The sequence below is a fragment of the Melitaea cinxia genome, chromosome 8 (genome assembly GCF_905220565.1).
Source record: "Melitaea cinxia chromosome 8, ilMelCinx1.1, whole genome shotgun sequence".
Classification (NCBI taxonomy): Eukaryota; Metazoa; Arthropoda; class Insecta; order Lepidoptera; family Nymphalidae; genus Melitaea; species Melitaea cinxia.
This window is the reverse complement of record NC_059401.1, coordinates 6902317-6928747: the sequence shown is the minus strand read 5'-3', so window position 1 is coordinate 6928747 and position 26431 is coordinate 6902317. Positions and strand designations below refer to the sequence as shown.

Here is a 26431-nt window from a genome sequence, read left to right as displayed (position 1 = left end):
CAGTGGCGTCTCCTATTAAATGATTTTAAATGGAGACTTTCTGATACACAAAGACGGTGCTCCTTTCTTCTACACTCCGTAAACTTAAATTATTTTTCAATACGCCATCTATCATTTAAGGTGTATTTTGACATAAAATTCAACAGTGGACGAGGCTTATTGACATTCTATTTTCAATTTATAAACACAACCTTCATTTTGTTATGCTATATTTTCAATTTTAGTTAATGTAACTGTGAGTTTAAATATTTTCATGCGCTTCCCAAAAATGACGCTTTTTTAATAGAAAGTAATATTATATTATCAAGTAACATATATTTTTTCCGAGCATTACGATATTTTCTTACTAGTAACAATTTCTATTTATTTTCATATGGAATGTATAGATAAAAGCTAAAAAAAATAATGTCCACTTTGTGTCAGGCACGGACGACAATTTTTATTTTACAACTATATAAATCATAATATACATATTATTCTCAAATCACAATTACAGCGAACAATTTTTAAGCTCCGTGGCACAGAAATTCTAATGATATTCTCATGGAGCACAACTATTTACAGCGTGGTTATAACATCTCAATTTATATTGGCAGCAATAAGTCTTAGATGCCGAATTATCGGTACTATTTAATCTTAAAAAATCAAATAATATCGATAGTATTTTCGATAGTATCGTTGTTATTTGTGACAATGACGATATTAATACGGTAATGTACTATCATACTAATCTCGCAAATATAACATTCTCGATGAAAAAAAACCATCGGAGGTTATATACTTATTGCGTTATACAAATTTTTTGTTTGTAATTAATTAAGTATTGATTACACTAATGTATCGACAGTGTTACAATAAATTTCTATTCTCTTATGAAGGAAATTGTATTAGCAAAATTGGTAGTATTATCTTGACTATTACATTCAACACTGTCACTAAAACAACATCAACAATATTGCCTACCAGATATTCTATCGAGCGGCATCAATGGAATGATGTACGCAATTCGATTAGTGCAAGTGAGACATTAAAAAGCGGCGAGCACGGAGGCGAATAACAGTAGTAATGAGGTGGCGAGGCGTGTGGCGAGCCCAGTGCTGGGATCGGGAGATACGTCCACCCACTCGGAATTGCCAGCCGCGTTGCGCGAACTGACACGCACGTGGTATCGTGTCTTGTTCGCCAGTGGACCCACCGTGAACACCGTATCTGAAATATAATTTTCTTGTTGGTTAGTTTTTCTAGCTGACCTGATGACGTTCAATCCATTTTTTGTTGTATGGATTCTAGCTATATCAGTTACAAATAACAAAACACACAAATAATTTCGTCAATTTTAGGTAGAAACCCGACGACTATGTTCGGTCTTACGAACTGTCCTACATGTAAAGTTGAAATGAATGTTACGCTTTTTGAAATTTTACGATTTTTTGTTTCATTTTATTAATTTTCTAATCCGTAAGAACCTTTTACAACGTATTAGAAAATTTGAGGAAAAAAAATACCCGAAGGCCAGCCGTTCTCAAGTTTTGTTCTTAGCAGCATATTTAGCGATACATTTTTATTTATATAGATTATTGTTTAAATAGCATCTCTCAAGCATCATCATTTGGGTCTGTGGACAAGCTTCCGCCACACAGCGCCCTCTCTGTTTCTTGGGTTTCATTGGTATCGGTACAGTCATTATCAGTGTTCACAACATGAAACGAGGCAGTTAACGTACCAGTGCCGTATAATTATCGTATTTGGATCAAAATTATCGTACCCGTCAAATTTGTGTCGATCTAGAGATCGATGTACGATACTAGGGTATATCTTACATCGTAAGTAGGCATGAAATTATCATATTACGATAATTATTATCATACGATAATAGAGCCAGCACTTGTAATTGTTTATATTGTTATAAAAGATATCTTGTGCACTAAGCATGATACATTTGAGTGAAAAAATAGCCGATATCGCATCGTGTTATCGACGTAAATCTTGTGTCATTTACAATGAAAATCTTTATCAGTTATGGCGTGATATTTCTATGCTACAAAGTTCTCGAAATATAGATTAAAATAGTATTTAATTATTTGTAATATAATAAAACGTCACCAACCCACCTGCCCAGCGTGATGACTATAGGCAATACACATGAGTTCACGCGATTTTTGGTACGAATTTGTGGAGACCTATGTCCAGCAGTGGATTGCGATAGGCTGAAGTGACGATGATGATGATTATGATGATGATGACGATGATGATGAATATGATAAAAAAGTTTACATATAATAAATTATTTGTAAACTTTTATTTTTAACTTTTAATAATATTCCAACAGTTTCTCCGTAATAACAGATAGTCGTAAAAAGCAAACAATTGGTACAATATGTAAATAAAGCAAATACGTTTTACAAAACTTGGTTTTAATTACCTGAAGGTGATTCGATATCAACTTTGAATTCCGTAGCTGCATCCCAATCAGCTGGATAATTCTCTTGGTATGGAACGACTAGGAATGTATAGCCTGAAAGTGGAAAAGATAAATACGTTGTTAATGTAGTATCTATATCTATATCTACTAATACTATAAAGGGGAAAATTTCGATACACAAGTTATTTATAAATATATATCCATTTATGTATATGTTTAATTATTTAAATATTTATCATAAATTTATTGCAACTTGTAAACCTATGCTGACAAGACCTGGAGGAAGTTTTCAATTCCATTGTATCCTTTTTTGTATGTTATCTCAGAACATTTGACTAGGTGGACCGATTTCGAGGATTTTTTTAAACCGAAAGGTCGTGCGTGTCATGTTGTCCCATTTAAATTGAATCGAGATTTGACTAGTAGCTTTTGACTTATATCTAAAAATGCTTACCTTTTACATTAAGTACCCTTGGTCTATTTATTTATTTGTTTGTTTATTCGTTTACGATCAGTAGTTACACTGAAACATTCATTGCTAAATATAACACAACGATTCAGTCTGTAATATCACACTGCTAGGCATAGGCCTTTTTTCCCACGTAGGAGAAGGATCAGAGCTTAATCCACCACGCTACTTCAATGCACTTTGGCGGATATATTCCCTACTATGAGTAACGATCGCTATCAGGTGTACATAATAACAACCGGGACCGACGGCTTAACGTGCTCTTCGAGACACGGTGGAAAGACCCATAAGGACTGCACAAATATTGGGATATCTTCAAACCCTTATTAACTATTGACCTATTTAACTTCAAATATTTATGACCAATACAAATGTTTATTATGTACAAAAAATGATACAGTATTATGCTTAATCTAAGTGCACAACTCATGTAGGTAAAAACCACGTGCATATAGTTTTACGTAATAGAGGAATTAAATAGTATATCAGTTATTAGAAAGAATGAATGAATTATTTATTTTTCGAATAAATGTCTTAATCTTATTTTTAATACAAAAAAATGAACTTTAGGGAAGTTTAAGATGACTTGAAGGTAATTTAAAAGTTTGACAGCTTTCAAAGTAAAAATGATTTAAATTTGGTATTAGGAGGAATTTTGATACTTTAATTTGATTAAGCTCCTTACCGATAACCGTAAGATTTTTCGGATCGGGAGACTTATCTTCTTCTTCAATCGCCAAGTTGCAGGTCGAGCAAGTGACGTTGAATGTCAATTCGGTGGTTGAAGCATTCAAAAATGTTACCTAGAAATATTAAAAAATACCTAAAAATTGTTGTATGTAATTTTTTTATATTATATTAAAGTAAAACATCTTTACGCACTCTTGACTTGGGCAGTAAGCTGGTGAATGCGTGATGAGAACGTTACGAAGACTGTGATCGGGGAAGGTGAACGGAAGTTGAGAGGGAGATATAAGTTAGTGAAGATAGAAAGTTTTACTTCAGTCGTGTGGTCTAAAACACACTATTTACGTTTTTTTTTTTTTATATATAACGAAAGTATCGATTCATACATAACTATAGTCGTCACTAAATAATAGGCCCGTTTGGACATATGTGATTGGGACGAAAATAGCGAAGTAACCATACGAGTCGGTATTCGATACTCACGAGAAATCGATTCAAGTTTGTATGAGTATTTGATCGATTTGATTATGTAATGTAAAGTGCATTTGATTAAAATTTTTATCAGAAATTTAACTTAAACTTTAATATTGTAGGTAATTTAAAATAATACAATGGTACAAAAGGTCGATTTGTCTTTATTTTATATTTTTATGTTGTTTTCTAACATTAACACGAATTTTAATTATTATAATTAAACATTTTTTTTTTTTCGTTTTTTATCGCGGTTTATTAGGCAAATAAAAATTTCATTTACGGCTTTGAGCTCGTACGGCGTTGGTCGTTTTTTTTAGTAAAGATCACCCCACATAATATTCAATTACGATTAAAATCGAATAAAGCTGTTATCGAATATGTACAGCACTAGTGTTTGAAATAAAAAGACAGAACGTGACTGTTTTTGAGACGTTGCGTAATAATGAGAAATTGTATGTTACTATAAAGTAAGCGTAAAAAGAATAGTCCTATATTATCGCCAAAAATGCACCTATGTTTTAAAAACACTTTATGTTATTAATAATTATTTTATTGTTTCTTACACTTTCGTACCAAGTTATGTTCTAGGGTATTTGTCAAATGTCAATGTTAGTTTATTTTTATTGATTCTTTTATTTTGTATATATATTTGGTATTAAATTTAAAAGTGGTTAGGTACTTTTTAATTGTATACAATTATAATTGACAATAGCGGCCGATGGCTGAAGGGTGCGTCTCCTACAAGACATCTTTAGAAGAAGGGACTGCTGTATAAAATCAGCGCTTCCATGACCAACCATTCCATTGCCGTGTTCATTATACATTTATTATGTCTGTATTTCTTATTTATGTAAAATCGTTAATAACTTTTCTCTAAATTAACTTTTGAAGTATGTTTTTTTTGCGTATACTCATTACATCAAAAATTAAGGTTAAGGCGATAAAAATGAAGTGATATAAAGTATCATCGTACATACAGAGGTTAACTTTCTAATGCTTCTTATTTTGAATTTGTAAGTTGAGATTCAATAAGTAAGACTATCCTATTTCCTTTCCTGCTTTACCTAGTCGGTAACAATTCAAAGTATTATTTACGTACATAAATCAATTTTAGCAAAAATAAGTTAGTAGTTGCGTTAAAACGCTCTACATATTCATTGAAAGCAAGAGTTATCTAACAACAGATAAACTGATTCCCTTTTTTCTATTATTCATTACAAAAGACTTACAGAATCTGGCGGGTTTGGCTTATTGCCTAATTGAACGTCGAAGACGATAGATACGTGTCCCATGTTGTTAGACACTGAGCACACGTACTCTCCCAGGTAGCTCTCGTTGTACACTCTCAATTGCAACACTGACATAGTACCATCGGCTGATTTTAAAACCTGGAAGAAGACGCATTATGAAAACGTGATTAATATTTGTTAAAAATTTATCGGTCGTTTGTGTAAAGCGGGGTAGCGATTCTGTCTAACGACATTCTAAACGGACAGAAGAATCCAGAAGTTGAGAGCGTTTATTATTATACTATATCATTGTCGGCCTTAAAATTTATTCATGATATTGTTATTGGAGAGTGACATAAATCAATTTTTTTATGCGGATTGATACTCAGACTAGTGTTGAATTATTTAAAAAAATTATCAAGGTAATCGAAAAATAATCCATATCATATCAAATTGTTTTCTTTCTAAATATGTTATAATTTCTATTTATCTATCGATCTAAGGTTTTGAACGTTGTTTTGTTCGTATTATTTAATTTTGAAATATTATTTCCTTATCTTACATGGTTTTTATACTCATACACTTCTCACATTTATAGTTTAATAATTGAGTGTGGTTTTTTTCCTTTTTTTTACTACGTAAAAGTGTTTGATTATATGTATGCAAGAAGTAATAAATAAAATAAATAAATAAATAAGTGATGTATATAGTTACCGTATCTTCATCGTCAATAATTTCTGTATCGAAACCATTGATGCGCCTGTTCCAACGGAAAGTCGGAGGAGGACTCGCAATGGCACTGCACGTGATGTTCTTTCTATTATAGTTGAAAGAGGATAGTTAAATTAGTTATACTATATTAGCTTTAATTTTTGCGATCACAATTTATACTTTTATTTATATGGGACTTACTTCGATTACCACTTTGAGATTTCCGATATTTTAACAAAGATGAAAAGAATTGCCGTTCCGTGACAATGGCGTCTTTAATGTCATCTCGTCATTCATCGAAATATCCGAAATCTCAAAGCATTAATCGCGATAAGCCTTTATAACTGAAAGCGTTACATTGACAGCCTAACCAAATAAAATAATAATAGTTTTAACAATTTTCCACAACGCGTTAGCGCAGAATTATAATTTACTACTACTGATGCGCTAACTTTCGCGTATTCGATTCTCGAATACAACTAAATATGTGTATGGACCTTGCAGATGTTTGTAAATTATAGTTATGGTAATCTTATACGAACATAACGTTGGTGTCACTGCGATCCCGTGTAACCAACAGTGGCAAAAATATAATAATACATGTAATAATTTAAAAGAATATTTTTTACAGTTGAAATTCTGATACACAATGTAGCTAACAATAATAATTTGAACCATGAGCATATTACATTAATCAGATGTTTTATAACAAATGTAGACACAAAATTAAGAAACTTGAAAAGTTTCCTGCACCTCTTTAATTTTTATCTGCTTCACTTCAGCCTATCGCAGCGAACATAGGCCTCCCCAAGTTCACACCAAAAACGGTGTGAACTCATCTGTTTTGCCCATAGTAACCACGCTGGGTAGGCGGGATGGTGACCGCAGAGCTTATCTGCTTGTTGAAACCAGATTTTTTTTCTCTATTTTCCTCTAAAATATTAAATAAAAGCTTTCTTACTTTTAGCTAATGACGCATTAGTTAGACTTAAAAATAATACAATTGCGGCTTTGATTTTATTACCAATTTTACGTATTGTTTGGAGCTTAAATGGACCATAATATTTTTACTAAAACTATTCAAAAACGCGATATTTACCATGTTTTTTATTTTCGTTTTGTGGAACTCGATATTTCGACATTATTCCGGTATGGACACTGCCAAACCCGTCAAAATCTATCCGTAATTTTAGTCTCGTAAACAAGACATTCGCAGTTAAAGGTTTTGGGAATACTTTTGGAATACTTTTTTGGTATCGTTGCTCCCGGGATTTTGACTTCTTTCGTTTACAGCATTTTTATTTGACGAAGCACTCTGCTGACCTCATAGGACGATGCTAACTGCTTTAAAAAGCCTATAGGCACGAAGTCTAATTTCTTTTTGTAGTTATACGGTTTTAGCAAGTGGTAATTTAATGGTATTACAGTATCACCGACAATAAGTAGTAATACGTAGTATAAACACGATAAAAATGACAAAATTGTAACTCGTAGGTGTGGAGGTAGTGTCGGAGGTAGTCTGATGTCATTAAGAATGCAGTGGGAGGCAGCTTGCACTGTGAAAACCATGCTGCTTACGATCGCCTTCAATGGAAAGATATCATTCATGGTCGTGATCTTAATCATTGGGGGAACGAGGAAGAAGAACAAATATTACAAAAATGATTTCGCAATTTCCAAAAAATTAATTTAATGTTTACAGTAAAAATAATTTAATTGCTTTAGCGTATTATTTGGTTCATAGTTATATTAATGATAAAGTGACGCTGTATTAATTTGTATAATAATTGGCAGTTTTTTTAAGAGTAACTCTGGAGGGTTTGCTTATTTTTCTAGCTTATTTTTCTTGTAGCTTCCATTAATTATAATTTTTTTATTGAAAACTAATATTTTAATACGTGAAATGACAACTCATAAAATGTTTTCGGTCGACGACCCGTGGATGTTTATTTATTTATTTCCGATGAAATTTTTAAATTTTCAATAAATTCGATTAAAATCTAATTTTCTATATTAATTTTTTTCACAAGATAAAACTTAGTTTGTGTACAATTTGAGATAACGCATTTTTTTTTAAATTAATAATAACAAATAATGTGTTAAATATAATTACGATTATAATACACACACGGAAGTTGATATTATAATACAGTCAATTTGTACTCTAAAGAGTCTTTGTTCTTCTGCAGGGCTTTAAAAAATTTCAGTTTCTCCTGATTAAACAATGCAGAAGTAGTATCACAACCGCTCATCGCATGCAAGAATAATATATGGTCATGGTAATAGTATTTAGGAACCTCAGCCAGGCCTTCTAAAAGGCAACAGCTTATATAATTTTTTGTTTATATAGACGCCACGTTGACGCAACGGTTACAGCCATGGATTGTATCTGTTGCGCTGGCGGTTGCGGGTTCGATCCCCGCACATGACAAACATTTGTATTGGCCATACAGGTGTTTGCCGTGGTCTGGGTGTTTGTGCAGTCCTTGTGGGTATCCCCACCATGCCTCGGAGAGCACGTTAAGCCGTCGGTCCCGGTTGTTATCATGTACACCTGATAGCGATCTTATCTGCGCTTAGGTAACACACGGCTGATATTATAGAATAGCAATGTATTTTTTTAAATAAATGTTTTAAATAGTGATATCACGTGAAATTTTTCCTTTAGTAAAATCGTTTTTTTTTTTGTCATGGGGACTTACAACATTAAAAAAGATTTTTTTTTTAAATAATTATTTATTTGTATCTTAAGCAAAATATGAGAATTTAATTTTCAACCAAAATTAGACCCCGACATTATAATACTAATAAAGGTGGGCACTTACGTTTTGTTTACAATAGCGTAGACCTCTTCACTGCTAAACTTTGTGTAGTAGACCTCGTTTGTTTCATGGTTGACCAAGACGGGCTTATCTAAAATTCAAATGATAAGATCTTTATTAAACTATTTATATATATTCCATTTGACATAAAAATTTTGTAGCCTCTAAAAATAAATAGCACAAAAATTTTTTAATTTTTTTTGCAAAAAATCGTACGGCTCACTTGATGGTAAGCGATTACCGTAGCTTATAGACATCTGTAACACCAGAAGCATCGGAAGTGCGTTGCTGACCCTAGGGATAGCCCCGATTCCCCCCAGGAGCTCTGCTCACCTTACTCACTAACTGAAACACAAAACTACTTGAAAGTAGTATTATTTAGTTGTGATCTTCTGTAAGGTCGAGGTACTTCTCCAGTCGGGGAAGACTCCATATATTGAGCTGGAGAAAACTGTTGCAAGTATCTATAAACTACTTATAAAAGTATTGCTTTACTTTTGAGAATTTACTAATTTGAAGAATCGTGTAGTCACAGTACGATACCGTCATGTCCGTCTGTCCATCGGTCAAGGCTCATTACTAATTAGGCTTGACCTAGTCTAAAATAAGAACAATGATCGCTTAATTAACATTCCTCATGAGGATAATGTCGATGTGAGGCAATATTAGGCAAATAATGGTAAAAAAAAACTCGTAGTAACATGAACACTAGCAAATAATTCATTTTGAAATTATACTAATTCTATTTTTTAAGTAGATAAAGTATATTATGAGGATAAATATTTCTATATTTATCTCTTTTTTTATAAATATATAACAATAAACATTTATCTTCTGATAATATGTTGCATTTAATTGCTTACATATTTTTTTTTTACTCCACCCGACTACGACAAAGGCAAAAGGAGGGTTATAATTTTAGCAGTCTATGTATGTATCCATTTTCATCTGTTCTCTAATTTTTTACAAACTACTTGTCATATTTAGACAAATGAAGTATCATGACCTAAAATAGTATTTATTAATATGATGCCTTGTGGGGTATCAAATGAAAGGGCTTAATAATTAGCATATATATATATATACTATAGCTGACCCCTTATTTTATATCTGTTTAATATATATTTATTACACTTATCAGTAGTTATCTGGTACTCATAGCACAGATTTCCTAGTTTGGAACAAATTAATTAGCCGCTTGTAACATAATTACTTTAAATGCGCTCATAGAAGAAAAACCGCGAGCTACATCAATTTTTTTAATATATATATATATATATATTAAATTCTCGTGTCATAATGTTATTTGAAATACCCCTCCAAAACGGCTGGACCGATTTTTATCAAATTTTGTGAGCATATCGGGTAGGTTTTTTTTTTTTTAATATATAGACTAGCGCTTGACCGCGATCTCTCCTGATGGTAAAATGTTAAGATGCAGCCTAAGATAGTGCGCGCTTGCCTAGAAGATGCCTATTCACTCTTGATTTAGGTCTGAGAATCGGCCAACATCTATTTTTATAGCCCAAGTTATAAAAGGAGGGAGGGGGTTTAAAGGGGTTAATAACATGTATGGCAAATAAACGTTTGCGGGGTCAGCTAGTATACATCTATAATCTATATCTTATTTATATCTATTACGTGTGACTACGGCTCTACGAAAATCAACATTTGTTAATAAATTATACTAAGAGATAAATTTTATTGTCAATGCATTATAGAATAATTATTATATATTTGTATTGTTTTGCCATCATTATAAACATTATTGTAGCACTTCTTAGCGAAAGTATATTTCTTTTAACCTTTAATTATGTAGGTAAAATAACTATAAGTCGTCACAAAATAAGAGGCCCGTTTTGATATTTGAAAAATGGCCTAGAACATAACTTGGTACGAAACTATAAGAAACAATAAGATTTGGCACTACTTAAAGCCACTAAATCTAAAGAAGAAGAAAAAATAAGAGAATTATTAATAAAATAAAGTGTTTTTAAAAAATACGTAAATTTTTTGGCGCGATAAATAATATGATACAATATATTATGAATATTCTTTTTACGCTTACTTTATACTCGTAGTAACATGCAATTTCGAATTATTACGAAACGCCTTAAAAACAATGACGTTCTAAGTCTTTTTTAAATACTAGTGCTGTAACTAGTTAATTACTGAATTTCACCAGCTTCATTCGATTTTAATCGTAATTAAATATTGTGTAGTGACCTTTACTGAAAAAAAAGAGTTTGGCACTCAAAACCGTAAATAAAACTGCGATAAAAAAAGGTTTCATTGTAATAATTAAAATTCGTGTAAACATAAGAAACCAATATAAAAATATAAAATAAAGACAACCTTTTGTACCATATTATTATTTCAAATTACCTACAATATTAAAGTTTAAGTTAAATGTCTGATAAAAGTTTTAATTAAATGCACTTTACATTTCATAATCAAATCGATCAAATACTCATACAAACTTGAATTGATTTATCGACATTCGATATTTAGTTGAATTGATTGAGTATCGAATACCGAGTCGTATGGTTACTTCACTATTTACGTCCCGATGACAAATGTCATAATTGTGTTTGCAGGCAAACGAAGAAAAACCGCCTTCAATTATATCGACAAGTAATACAACGTAGGTAGACAAAAAATTGTCGAGTAAATACGCATTATCAAAGATTACTCCAAAAGTTGTAATCAGATATCGATGAAATTTAAATGTAACCACATGATAAACATCGGCTTTCGATTAAATTAAAAGTTATCAAAATCGGTACACCCAGTAAAAAGTTATGCGGCTTTTCGAGAGTTTCCCTCGATTTCTCTGGGATCCTATCATCAGATCCTGGTTTCCTTATCATGGTACCAAACTAGGGATATCTCCTTTCCAACGAAACGATAATTATCAAAATCGGTTCATAAACGACGGAGTTATCCCCGAACATACATACAAAAAAAATATACGGTCGACTTGAGTAACCTCCTGCTTTTTTTGAAGTCAGTTAAAAATGGACTTATTATTTTGTGACGACTATAAAAACATTATTTTTTTAATTGCTGTCATACTCATATAGTCAGGTTTCAGTTGAATATTCCTTAATACCATAGATCAAGTAAAAAAAGGTAGATAACGCACCTAGAACAGAAAACTGAAGCCACTTTTTTAAAGATGTGTGAGTGAGTGAAGTGTTGACACCTTTTAAAAAAAGTCCCTAAAATTTTTATTAAACAATTAATTTAATATAGGTAAAATGGGTATGTGAAAATAAAAACCTGTTTATAGTTTTAAATAAATTTACTAAAAATAAAACAAAAAAATCGGTAGAATAATAAAAAAAATATATTCGTAAGATAATCGTATGAATGGACACTTCCTATCCCCTCTGTTTATCTCTTTTCAGTTTGCAGTCGGTTTTTTTTTTACTATTTTTCTTAAACCTAGAATCCTTTATGTTGTATAAGTTTTTTAATTTTTGTCGCTTAGAACTCAGAGTCATCGTCATTGTTTGCATTTTACTAATATGATGTAGTCTTATGTTCAAATATTTTTCAATCACTAATCGTATTAAATTGACTTTATGCGCATGGCCAGCATAATCGTGGTCATTTTCTCAGTCTTACAGCCGCTACCCATTCACCTTTTATTAAAATATTCGTTGGAAACCTAAAACCATGAAATTTGATAGTAAATTATGGGTACCTAGTTTACTCAAAAATTGTAAAAAGTTAAAACATAAAACAAACGAGTTAATAATTCATAAATATATTTTGATTTTTTTATTTTCAATTTATGTAACATAAAATAACACGAAAAAAAAAAACAATAACTATGTCTACTTTTTACTCAATTATTTTTCTGATTGCGTACAATTTACTTACCCACATTTTGGGGTATTGAAAAAAAGAACTACTGGCAACACTCCCGTGGTAACTCATTTCTTGACATTGAAATTATAAGTTCCGAATAACCTCAATATTATTTTGGAATAACAATAAATTTAAAGTTTTATATGTACTTACGTGTGAAACGATATTCCTTCAGATTTTTTGTTTACTTTGGTATTGTTTTTGCACCATTTAATCACACAAGACGGCATTTTATAAGCAAAGTTACTGTATGAAGCCTCGTGACATACTAACGAAAATGAGCGTAGTTTGATGCATATGTGTGCGTGAGCGCGTGTATTTACTTGAAGGAGCCGAGTTTTGTTGGCTTCACTAACAATAAAGGCCGCGCATTATCTACTTTTTTTTACTATATCTATGCTTAATACCAAATATTTTCTTTTGTAACTAATTTTATAGAATTTTATCATCATTACAGCCTATACAGTCCACTGCTGGACATAGGTCTCCACAAGTTCAAGTCATGTGTTTTGTCCATAGTCACCACGCTGGCCAGGCGGGTTGGTGACCGCAGAGCTGGCTTTGTCGCACCGAAGACGCTGCTGCCCGTCTTCGGCCTGTGTATTTCAAAGCCAGCAGTTGGATGGTTATCCCGCCACCGGTCGGCTTTTTAAGTTCCGTGGTAGCGGAACTGTGTTATCCCTTAGTCGCCTCTTACGACACCTACGCTATATTCTTTAGTACCGTACACAGTACATATAATTTTATATCTTATTATATTCATTAAAACTTCGACGTGAGTTTTTGTTTCAAATTACTTCTAATTTAAAGCCACATTTGATAACGTTTTATTAGATACTTAATTAATAAGATTTAAACTTTAATTTTCAGCAGTATTCGTTGCAGTGTACACATATAAAATAACGACCTGTAATAAAAGAGGAATACAGATGCTCACTGATGTCGGATCGTGGAATAGTAGAACCTCTCTTGGCAGATCTTCATAAAAGTTTTCGCATTTGACTTTATGGTTCCTAATTAATTTTTCCTTTTGAAATTTTACTCAAATCTCAAATAAGTTTTTTATGACTTCTTAACTTTGTTAGAATGTAATTTTTAATATCGATAAATAAAGATACGGCTAAGTAAGCGTATTTTTTTAAAAGAAAATCAGGGTCAAATGTAAATAACGTGTACTTCTATATATCAGTGTTATACCTAGAGGTATTCAACTATCTACATACTAAGTTTCATTGCAAATGCTACAGCGGTACTAGCGTGGAAGAGAAGTATGCATCCACCTAATCTCATCATCACATCCATCTATCCATCCTCACAAACATTCGCACTTATAGTAAATACAAGGATTTAACTCACGTTGCACAGTAAGATATACTCGCTTGTATGTGTAGTAAGACAACGCTTTTTGTGTCACTTTACACGTGTACTCGCCAGTGTCCTGATGCGTCAGGTTCCTGATTTCCAACTGATGATTGTCTTCCCTTTTTCTTATGATATATTTCTTATGATCATCTAAAATATAATCACTGTGCAAGTTAGAAAATGTAACGTTCAATGTAAGAAAAAAAAAACTGTTTTTAAGGCCAGCACATTTTTAAGAGTTTGTGTATCAGTTGGACAAGAAATTTGCATAATAATCTGGTAGAAATGAAAAGGTAATGTTATATAAGGTATGTTTGATACTAATATAAAATATGACAAACCAACGATAGGTACTAAATCCTTGTACCAATGAACTACTGGTTTTGGATAACCTTTAGCTACGCAGTCGAGTTTGGCAGATTTCGACTCTTCTCCTATTAGATTGTCTTCCTTGACGCTCAAATTAACTTTTTCTGAAAGAAAGTAAAATGTAAATTTAAAATACTTGATAAAAATACTTTTGTAAACAGTAATTTAGGTATGTGTAAACCTATACGACATGTTTTAGTCATACAGACGTCAAATAACGGTGGTTAAATTAAATCAAAATTAACTTCCTAAGTATTTAATAAAGTTAAAAACTCCTAGCGGAAGCTACGAGAAGTACTGAAACTTTGAGTTGAAGAACATCGTAAAATTTATGTTAACTACTTTTATTCTTATAAATTTAACCACTTAGTTCAAGATTTTTTTTAATGATAATTTATTTAAAGATTGACATTATAGTTTTGTGGTTCAATCAAATAACTCTTATTCAAATCCATATTTGATGATGTTAAAATTGTAATATAATTTTACCGCAAAGACAACTAGCAACATTATGGGCAATGTTAGTTAATCTATGCCTGTCGGTGGTACTCACCTCCTACAAGGATTTCCAGTTTTTCACTAAGTGGCCCTGCTTTACAAGTCCAGTTTCCGCTATCCTCAATCTTAGCGCTGTGAATGATGAGTGGAACTAGACTACTAACTAGTGATTCGTTTTTAGGCTGTACATATACCCTGGTGTTCTTGACGGAACGTCCCTCGACAATATTGCCCGATGGCGAGTACCATACGATTTTCTATGGACAAATTATTTTATTTATTAATATAAATATTACTGGTGTAGTTTTATGATTTTTTATATTATTTAAAGTCTTCGAGTTCTATAAAAATATGTGTGTTAACTGGTCCTGTAAGTCATCCAAAACTAATTTTAAAGAGTAACTGCTGAGTTAACTTTCGATTTTTTCCGCAGATCTTCATTACTAATTACGGCGGTAACTTCATATACCTAAACAATAACTAATTTATTTAAGTCTATAACACAACAATTGATTGACATCGCTCTGGTGTAGTGGCGCGTTGTAATCATTTTCTTCATTTGTATGTAACATTACTATAATATGTATTTTTGTAAGATTTTTTTCACAGGGAAACATTTAATTTTTATTGTACATAATAAACTCAACAACTTTAAGTTAGAAAATACAAATACATATAATAATAAAAATAGAAACAAATCTAAACATAATTTTAAAAACTCAAATAAATATGCCCAATTCGAAATAAAAAATGGCAAACACGAGAAAACCGGGAACACGTCTCCTTAAGGCAGTTTGTTGAGCAAAATTTATTAGGCGTGTGAAATGTTTAACTCGTTTTCAACAATTTGTGTTAGAGAAAAGTTCTCGGTGTGTAATATACGTCTGTCTAAGACTGTTATGTGTATTTGAGACGTACTCAAGTATTATAACAACCTTTTTGCGGACAGAGATTAGTGGTCAGGAAATAATTTAAAACTAAACAAGCAAAAATAATGTAAATTTTATAAACTTTTAACATTAAATACATAATATTATGTCGAGTACTTTTGCGGTTTGCGAATTATAACCATATAAATATAATATAAAAGTATATATAGTTGTGTATGTATGTGTGTGTATATCGTCGAAAAACTATCGCCAGACAGTTTTATTACTTTTTTAAAATTTATATTTTATGCATATAATTACGTATGTACAATAATGCAATAAAACGTTCTTTAATTAATATTTATTAACGTTATTACTACGTTTGATATCTTATTCCATTAATTAAATAGGCATACCTCAGGCAGATTCAGTCCTTTGCAGTAAATTGCTTTATCCTCGCCGACATTGTAAACAGATGATCTAGCCATGACCTGCAGGAACGGCTCGCCATCCTTTGTTTCCTCTGTCAAGACTGAAACAAACGTATAGTTTTGAAAGATCTGACAACATAAGCAAGATTTTAGTAAATATAAACGAAAAAATGTTTTAAAATTAAAGAGGCAGTAGAAAGTAATATACAATTTTAGTTAAAAGAAAGAAGTTTATGTACAACAGTTATATAATTCTTCATATCGCGTCCTTTATTAACGATAGTTTATTCTTTTTGAATTATTGTTTGGCAATTTATAAATTTTGCTTAAAGTCAAAATAAAATGTATTTATTAAAAGTAAAGAAAATGCAAGTAAATTTGTAGCAGTATAACAAAAAGTCGAATTGAGACCCTCTTTCTTTTTTAAAGTCGGGTAAAACAATAAATCTTTTCACAGTTCAATGTCCTAGTTCAGTCAACACTTTCTAGACCAGTACCAGAATATTACTATTATTACAAACATTTTAATTTAATTTTGTACAAATAAAGTACTTAATTATACATAAGAAAAAGTATATTAAGATTAATATTGTGGATGCTTAAAAGTAGTATAAACGACTCAAAAAGAAGAGGTACTACGGTTGTCTCTCTGTGTGTAATTTTGCAATTAAAATCATCTATCAATGCGCAAACTTAAATAATTTCATATTTAAACGTAAAAATCAAACAATATGTTTGTTCATGTAGAACAGTGAACACCACAGTCGTTTTCAATAGCGCTGTCATAACAACGATAAATAGACACTTTAATTTCCTCTGATCTTTTCACTTCATTCATATTTGTTCACATAGTCTACTTCAGCTTGCTTTGGTTGAGAATCGATGAAGGATCGTTATGTCAGAACTACGAAAATTCATACATCAAGTCTTATACTGGCAGTGTATTATATTAATATTTTATATCGTGAAGTGTTGCGTGAAAATAGATTTTGTTAAGTATAAGTCGGAAAATTTTATGTGTGAAAATAATAAAGAATTATATATCATTCTTACTTTCAAAGCTATATAAGCTGTTTATTTCAAAGTCGTATAAGACATTTAAATAACGGCATAAGAAGATAAATTAGCGTCGTTGTCACTAAAATACGCTAAATGTTTGTGTAAAAACATTAAGAACACGAGAAGTGTTGAAGAGACTCGGTAGCGACGGTCACAAAGTACGAAACTTCATCTTACTGTTGAGTGGCATCCATTAGCAAGTAAAGTTTTGTATTGAAGATTTAGTAGGAAGCTTAGTTACAATTTGGTATAATCTATACTTTTAAAACAGCACTTTTAATTGAAAACAACAATGCAGTACTTTAAAAACTTACGTATTTGATGTAGTTTTAAACATTTTCGAGTATAAACGTCATATTATTTAGTTCATGAAGAATACCTTTTTGAAGTCATGAATGACTTTTACATAGTTTTCAAACGAAACTTTCAATCTCTTACCGACTTAGTAGAGAGAGAACTTCGACATACAATTAATTAAAATTGTGTCGAATCCTACTGATATGACTGTATAACCGAAGAATAGATAACTATGTAGATTCTATTATATATTATTAAATACAATATAATAAAATGTTTTAGAAATCCTATTTATAAAAAAAGCCCACAGACCATAAAACAACATAATATAATTTTTAGGTAAGATATATGATATATGATAACTAGCAAATAAGTGTTAATATAGACATAGATAAGAAAAAAAATAATGTTTAGAAATTAGAAAGGAATTATGTGTATACTTCTCCATAAACAGTATTTAGTAAGAAAAAAAAAACCGTGAGCGTCGGACCACGTCCTAGTTTTACTAGGCAGTCACAGGACTGTTGATCTGTAGTAATAAAGAAAAATAGACTGTGGTATTATTATAATGCATGCATGATTAACAAAAGGGACGGGCATTTTGAGCCCGTGGAACAAAATTTTTAAATAAAAAAAAAAAACACCCTTAGGTAAGAAACAGTTATATACGCGACCAAAAATGATTCAGTCGTCTATTTGCTAGAGTCAAATAAAATGTTTTTGAGTATTAAAAAAAATACCTACACTATCCTGATACGAGAAATAATTCTTTCTAGTCGGCTGTTTTGAACAAAGTATAGGTTTTTTATGTTTTTCGTTCACGCTAGATTTTATCCTTGAACAATAATTTATTGACGATCAAAATTTTTATAGTGCCTGAATACTTTAATTAATATTAATCTATTTATTATGCATAGAATAAATTGCATTACAAAAGACATTTCTCAAATATAAAGTGTCCAGAAAATTTATTCCAAAGACAACCATTACACTTCTGCTGGTTTTTGTGCTAGCCACACGCAATAACCGTTTCTATTGGATAGTATTCCTTATTTAGTTCACAATAGAAGCAATAGTTATATGTACATAAACTCAGTTTTATTTAAGGCAAATTCTCAAAGAAATACCGACGTAAAAGTACGCCAGCAAGTGCATATTGCGGTTATATCCTAACCCGAACTGCATTTTCAGATTTCAAAAGCCTTTATCGGTGATCTAGTGTATTAACTTTATAAATTACCGCTACATTTTGGGCCGGCCGTACTTTATTCACTACAAAAGCTGTTGATAATTAACGTTCGTATTTGAAGCGGTGTGGTATGGACAAATAATTAGTATATTGTGTTTATGGAAATAGAATTTTTGATTCGACAAGCTTGTTTTATTCAAAAATATTGATATGAATATGAAATAAATTATCTAGTTTAATATTTTTTACGAGAGTAAGTTAATATTAATTTAATTTTTAGTATATATAGTAGTAATTTAATTTATAGTTATAGGAGGTTACTTAATTCGACCATGTATATATATTTTTTTTATGTATGTTCAGGGATAACTTCGTCGTTTATGAACCGATTTTGATAATTCTTTTTTTATTGGAAAGAAAATATGCCAAAAATAAATCGAGGGAATCCGTCGAAAATGGTAGTGACGACTAGTGCGTTTGTTAATTTTTTTCGTCTACTTACGTTGTATTACATATCGATGTAATTGAAGTCGGTTTTTTTCGTTTGCTTTATATAGAGGTTAATCTTTATTTAAACGAAGCTGTAATTAAATGTTACTTAGTACAAAATAAGGCAGCTTCGATCGTCGGGTATTTTGCTTTCTGCAAACTCAACGAATTCAACATACAAATTAAATTTAATATTCGATGACAAAGCTGAATAAAATATTTAACGTAATTACCTACCAAATTTTCGGAGCTATATTCTCCAAGTCCTTATATTCGTCTAGATAAATATAACAGATACCTAGACATTTTTGACGGACATTAAATTATTACATTATTTACTACTTATTACAATCTATATTAAAACGAATAAGTATTTTAAAAATTTCTAAGTTACAATTTACGCGTGCCCAAAAATTAATGGGTAATGAAACGGTTGGGACAATGACATCAGGGCTTACCTACATATAATGTGTTATCTTTGTGCAAAGCCAAGGTGGATTGTTAGTACATAAAAAAATTATATTAGAAAGAGTAGTAGGTATAATAGAAAGGTAAGTTTAATAGAAAGAGTAGTAGGTATAATAGGAAGGTATTAAATATGTGACATAAGTCCTTAAGTCTTTGTTTGACGTTTTCTGTATTTTTCTACGCATATTTACTGCGTTTAAATTGGTTTCATGAAGAATGTTAAACATGGTGCTTGCAGAGCGTGGAAATTCGTTTTAACTCGTTTGAGTAACGCAAACAAATGACTGTGGTTCATTTTCTACGCACGAAATTTGATATACTCTTTTCCTTTGTACCTACATACGGATACCCCTCCGGTTATGCAAGAGTGTAAATAAAAATTCTTCTTACATTTTTTTATTATTTTTGGAATTTAATATGTATAACAAATCACTTTTTGCACATCACTTTATGCACATCAGTAGTATATTGTTTATACTTATCAAAAGTATTTACATTTCAAATGTCAAATCAAATGTATGTACATTTGATTAAATATAAATTATTACATAAGTAATGCTAACCTAAATTACATTAAAGTTCTTATACCTTGGTTAGGTATTTCAATTATACATATATATATATATATATATATATGTATATATATATATATGTATATATATATATATGTATGTATGTATTACAGGATAATTAATAACACTATTGTACAGTATGATTTTATTTAAATATTACACAGCTTCTTTGACGACATTACCTAATCTATAGAAATATGAAAATAATTGACAAAGAGTATTTATAAATCGTTTATCTTCGACTAGGTAAGACAGATAAAGACTCAGAAAAGTGAAAACTAAAACAAAAGAATGAAGATGATCACCTTTTTCTCGAATGTTAAATTATTTTATACATGTTTACTCAATATAAATGTGGTTTATTGCTTATAGAACTATCGTCAACTTTTATAAAAATGTAAATGCAAGCCACTTACGTAATTTTATTTTTCTTCTCAACTGAGCTCTTTTAAGGAAGTATTTCTGACCCATTTCAGATGATCGACCTATGTAACTCTCTAGTAGCGAATATGTTGTGACAAAAATATTTTTACACGATACAGAAACGTAACATAAACAGGTATATCATATACGAATGAAACGAAAAATATTGATAATATGAAAAATTAACAATTATTTATCATTCATAATATGTTAGAAAACAATGTGCCCGTTGCTATTTACCAAAAATTAATAATATTGAAATTAAGTTGAACTACATATATATATATATATATATATATATATATATATATATATATATATATATATATATATATATATATATATATATATATAGTAATTTTTAGTACAAAAATAACTTATAACAAATTAAATTGGTTTAATATGATTTATATGACAATTTTGTCGTTTATTGTTACCTCTTTCTCCTGTATGAAGAAAATGATTTTTGGCTAACCATGAGACGTAACAAGCTGAATCATAATGACAGTTTTAATAAACGAGTTGATTTAACAAAATCCATAAATTGAAGGATTAAAATTTTTTTTACTCATTAACACATCTGTCTGACATTTATAATAAAAAAAATTACAAGCAAAAATATTAATAAAACGAAAACTGAATTCATTTTTTAAAACATAATTCGTTAGTTACTAATTCTTCTATATCAAATTACTCTTATATCTAGTATCGTCCATTCGGTAAATGCCATGATTTATTTTTAGGTCTGTTATAGATTTTAACAATACATTGTACAAAGTTTTCAGTAGTTCCTTCGATGTTGTTTCGACAGTTTGTCAGTTTTGGAATACTTTTATATAAAATTGTAAAGAATTTTTATTTTATTAAAATTTTCAAAAAAAGATCTTTTGTTTATTAGATTACATTTTAAAAGACAACTTCAATATATTCTTTACAAGCTGAACTGGTAGACGTTGTCCTTTCTTGTGAATTGTCAAACATGTGAACTTGAAATAGTCGTTAAGTTTTCTGAAAATTTCGAATGTTTGCCAAATTTTATTTTTCTAAGAAAATATTAGAAAAAAAATAAATTGGGCGAATCGGTCCAGCCGTTCTGTAGTTTTGTGCTTAGCAACATATTTGGCGATAATTTTTATTTGTGTATCTTCTAAAAACGTAAGCGTACATTTTAATTCACAAAATTTTATGTTGATGTAATGATAGATGTCATTCATTAAAGATTTTTGTATGTGGGGTATATTTAAATAAGTGTTGGTAAGTGATGTAATTACGCTCCCTCGAAGGTGCGGTGTAATACCCGTCAAGATGATTTATTAACAACGTCTTATTGGTCGCTACAACTGGGAAGAGAGTTCACTGGTAACATGCTTAATATAGTTACGTCTTGGTAAGATAATTAGGGCTATCAGATCGTACTTTTTGAGTTAAAGTTTATGTAGTGATTTTTACAAGAAAGTAATGTGTACATTAATACACATTACGGTCGTCTCATAATCAAAAAAAATACTTTTTAAAACAGGCCAAAAACACGTTTGAATCGTCATTTGCAAATTAAAATTATATTTGTTTTAATTATTGTTTTTTTTTTTTTAAATTTACTTACAATACTAAGAAAAGCATATATCGCACTACATTTACTTGCGAAACCCCTTAGGCTTGTCCGCAAGTAACAGTCTCACTCACAAAAGTCACACATTTACAACTACTATAGTTACAAAAACACATTTATACTAAGCGTAGACAATTTTTGTCAAACAAAGTTTTGCGTCTACCCTACTTATTAATAATCGCTTCTCCTTTATTAATTAAACAATACTATCATCGACGGTATGGTCACAAAGACGACAACAAAAAAACATACGGGTGTAAGCGTTATTTGCTCAGAAATAGCTAGCACTATATAGATTGTTATGGAAAATTAGTTAATATTACATATTATAATTCCATATTATAATTCCATATTATAATTCCATATTATAATATATTCATATATATTTTACTTTTATTTATTGATCAAACATTCAAAAACAGATAGTAATAAAATATATATTATACATACACATTATATATATATATATATATACTAACATAGACATATGACTATATACATACATAGACATATACATAGACATATATATCCATTTATTAAATTTGAGTTTTAAATATTTCTCATTTTTTTTTCAGTTGTTCACAGATTTTTTTTTAAGTTTATATTTGTAACTAGTTGCCCGGACAGACTTCGTTCTGGCAATAGTTAATAGTAAAAATTTAATTTGTCCACGAAATTTTTATTTTAATGTTTTTTAGTATTAAAACCTTCCGTGGACCTTAAGGAACATACAAAAAAATGAATTAGCCGAATTGATCCATTCCAAGCCATTCTCGAATTATACGTTTAGTAACATTCATTTTTATTATATAGATTATCTTCTGTAATATCGAGAAGTACAGTTCTGGGTATTTGGTTAATTAAAGTGGATATCAAATATCTATTTATGCGTTTACCATAATAGTTACGAACTTTAGGTGTAGCCAGTTTGTTTTGTGTAATTGTCCTTGTCATAATTTTATGGTTAATTTTAATTTGTATTTCCTTTTATAAATATAATTCATTCACTATAGTTAAAAACACGACAAGCTTTTGTGTCATATGAATTGGTTTATGATGTAATATGTTGATAGTCTGAGTTTTAAAGGAAAAGTTTATTTTATTCTTTATAGCGCATTTAAATAAAAGCTTGTTTTGCAAAAACTGTTTTGCTTTTATTTTAATTTTTAATGTAGTTTTTTACGCGTTACTAAAAAAATAGGTATCATATGTCATAAAAAAGGAACTATGCAGGTTTTAAATCAAAATTCTTCGCTTTTATTCTACGTCTCAACAGCTATAAGAGTTTGTATAAAACTTTTAGTGAAGATCAATATCAAAGCTCTAGTACATGATTGTGTTTGCTCGTAAATGAAAAAAAACCGACTTCAATTACATCGCCAAGAAATACAACGTAAGTAGACGAAAAAAACTAACATACGCACTTGTCATCACTACGATTTTCGAGGGTTTCCCTTGATTTCTCATCCATGAGATTCCATCATCAGATCCTGATTTTCCGATATCTCCTTTGCAACAAAAAAGAAAATTATATATATATATATATCATATATATAAAAGTATATATATATATATATATATTATCATGTGGTCACATATAAATTTTATTGAGATCTGATAACTACTTTTTGAGTAATCTTTGATAACGCGTAGTTACTTGACTATTTTTTCGTCGATATACGTTGTATTACTCGTCGATGTAATTGAAGTCGGTTTTTTTTCGTTTGCGAGCAAACACAATTATTTTTTATGTTTCTTATTTTTATAGAAATGAATGTCGATGTGTCGATAACTAAATGTATATAAATAATTTATGTAGAAAGCAAAATTTTGATAATATCTATGAAATTCTTGAATTTAAAATTACCTTGCTTCCGTATTGTACTAAAAACGTGATCGTTTTTAATGGATGTAGAACTGCGTACTACAATACCCTCTGTTACGTGTTGGCGCTGAGTAGAATCTATTACTTTTCTGACAGCGTCAAACGAGTTGCAAAGTAAAATAAATCGACTTGCCGCCGTTAGTATTTTAAAATCAAATATTTGAACCGGTAAAAACTGATAGATTTTTGGCCCATTGCGAGTTTAGTGTGTGTTCCAAAAAATAATCGTGTCAGTTTGTTGCGCTCCGGTTCGTTCCAGCCTATCGCTGTCCAGTTTCCAATGCTGGATATGGGCTTTCCTAAGTTCGTTCTAAATATCCTAGTTATCTTCAGTCTCCGTTCAGTCTCCTAGTTTTGTTTAAATGAGTACAAATAATATGGTTAAATATTAATACTGTAAAGCGAATATTCTGAGAGCTATTAAACTATTAAGAAGTGGAGTTGTAAACGTTTACTGGATAACTACCTATTAGAATTTCATCAACAATAAACTCCAAGTTGATATTAGCTTAATTCCTCTGGTTCTTGCGATCCCACTGACGAGAGTATAGTGGCAGCAAATTTCTAATTTTAGCGCAAACTTGTTCCAAGTAGCGTCTATAGAGTTACTATTTGTATTTTGTTTCATTATTTGAGTTCATTGCTGAGTACTTGCTTTTGAATTTGAGTTTGGTTATATTTAGACATCGTTGATATTCCTCGATCCATTGTTGATTAAAATTTTACTGTTAAGTTAGCTACATTTTTATAATTTGTTGACAATAATTGATGACACCTGTTATTTAAATTGTAATGTTTACGCATCGCCTCGTCCTATCCGTCGTTATTGCCTTCGTTTCGCCGACGATATTGTCATTTTGCGGAGACATTGGATGAGTTAGGACAGATGCTGGCCGGCCTAAACGAGTCCTCCCAGCGTGTCGGTCTCTGTATGAACTTGGACAAAACGAAAGTCATGTTTAACAACCAGGTCATACCGAGACCGGTATCGGTCGATGGTACCCTTCTTGAAGTTGTTCAGGATTGCATTTACCTAGGCCATACTATCCAACTAGGCTCCAATAACTCCGAGAACGAGGCCGACAGGAGGATTCGGTTGGGCTGGGCGGCGTTTGGCAGGCTTCGTCGAGTCTTCACTTCGAACATTCCGCAATGCTTGAAGACAAAATTCTTCGAGCAATGCATCCTGCCTGTGTTAACATACGCAGCCGAGACGTGGACACTGACGAAGGGACTGGTATACAAGCTTAAAGTCGCTCAACGTGCAATGGAATGGGCTATGCCTGGGGTTTCTCTCAAAGATAGGATTAAAAATGAGACTATCTACGAGAGAACGAAAGTAACCGACATAGCCCACAGAATTAGCAAGTTGAAGTGGCAGTGAGCTGGTCATCTGTGTCGCAGCACCGATGGCCGTTGGAGTAGATGGGTCCTGGAGTGGAGACCGCGTCTTGGCAAACACAGTGTGGGACGTCCTCCAGCCGTCGGATCGACGATCTACGTAAGATTGCCGGTGTAGGCTGGATGAGGATTGCGGAAGACTAGTGGGGTCGCCGGCCGATAGTCGGGGTACTTCGGCCGGCCGGACGACACGACCCCACACGTCTGAGGGATGGCCTTGTTGCGAGCGAGGCTACCCCACCATTATGCCGGGAACGGAGGCTTTGTCTATGATAGCTTAGTCTATGATAACAACCGAAACCAACTGCTTAACTTGCTTTCCGAGGCACGGTGGGGAAACAAACAAAGGCAGATATCCAGAATGGAAACACCAAATATTTGTATAAATACAAATATCCATCCCAAGCAGAAATCGAACCCACAAATCGTTGGTGTTTTAGGCGATTACTCACACCACTACACCAGAGCGGTTGTTCTTACAATGTTTAAGTAAGTATTATACCAAGTTTAGTATGAAACTACGAAAACAATAATAGTTTAAAACGGTTGCTCATTTTGAGATAATACAAAAAAAAAAAGTCAATACTGTGCTACTTTTTTTTCTTTTGTTTTTTACAAGAGAAGTTGATATAGACTACCGCAAGCGTGACGTGACCCTAAAGCTGTCGCGTTTGTACTGATATTTGTCAGTGTCAGGTTACTCACTCAGTATCGCTCTATGACAAACCCCGATGAGCAATATGAATAGCCTTTTATTATTTAGCATTTTAATTGTTTGTCGTGTTCATTTAATGTATTTTTATCAGGAAATTTGTATACT

At 31.2% G+C, this 26431-nt stretch overlaps 1 protein-coding gene across 1 annotated transcript; it reads right to left on the bottom strand.

Annotated features, from left to right (window-relative positions):
* Positions 1 to 811: 811 nt before the first annotated feature.
* Positions 812 to 21243, bottom strand: LOC123655837 (neural cell adhesion molecule 2-like; the record flags this gene model as incomplete). The annotated part of the gene is made up of 11 exons (XM_045591590.1): positions 812 to 1209; positions 2423 to 2515; positions 3577 to 3694; positions 5282 to 5440; positions 5996 to 6098; positions 8818 to 8905; positions 14047 to 14202; positions 14394 to 14525; positions 14975 to 15176; positions 16205 to 16320; positions 21192 to 21243. Coding segments are annotated over 11 exons (1401 nt in total), but the record flags the coding sequence as incomplete, so codon positions are not given.
* Between the last annotated feature and the right edge of the window lie 5188 nt (positions 21244 to 26431).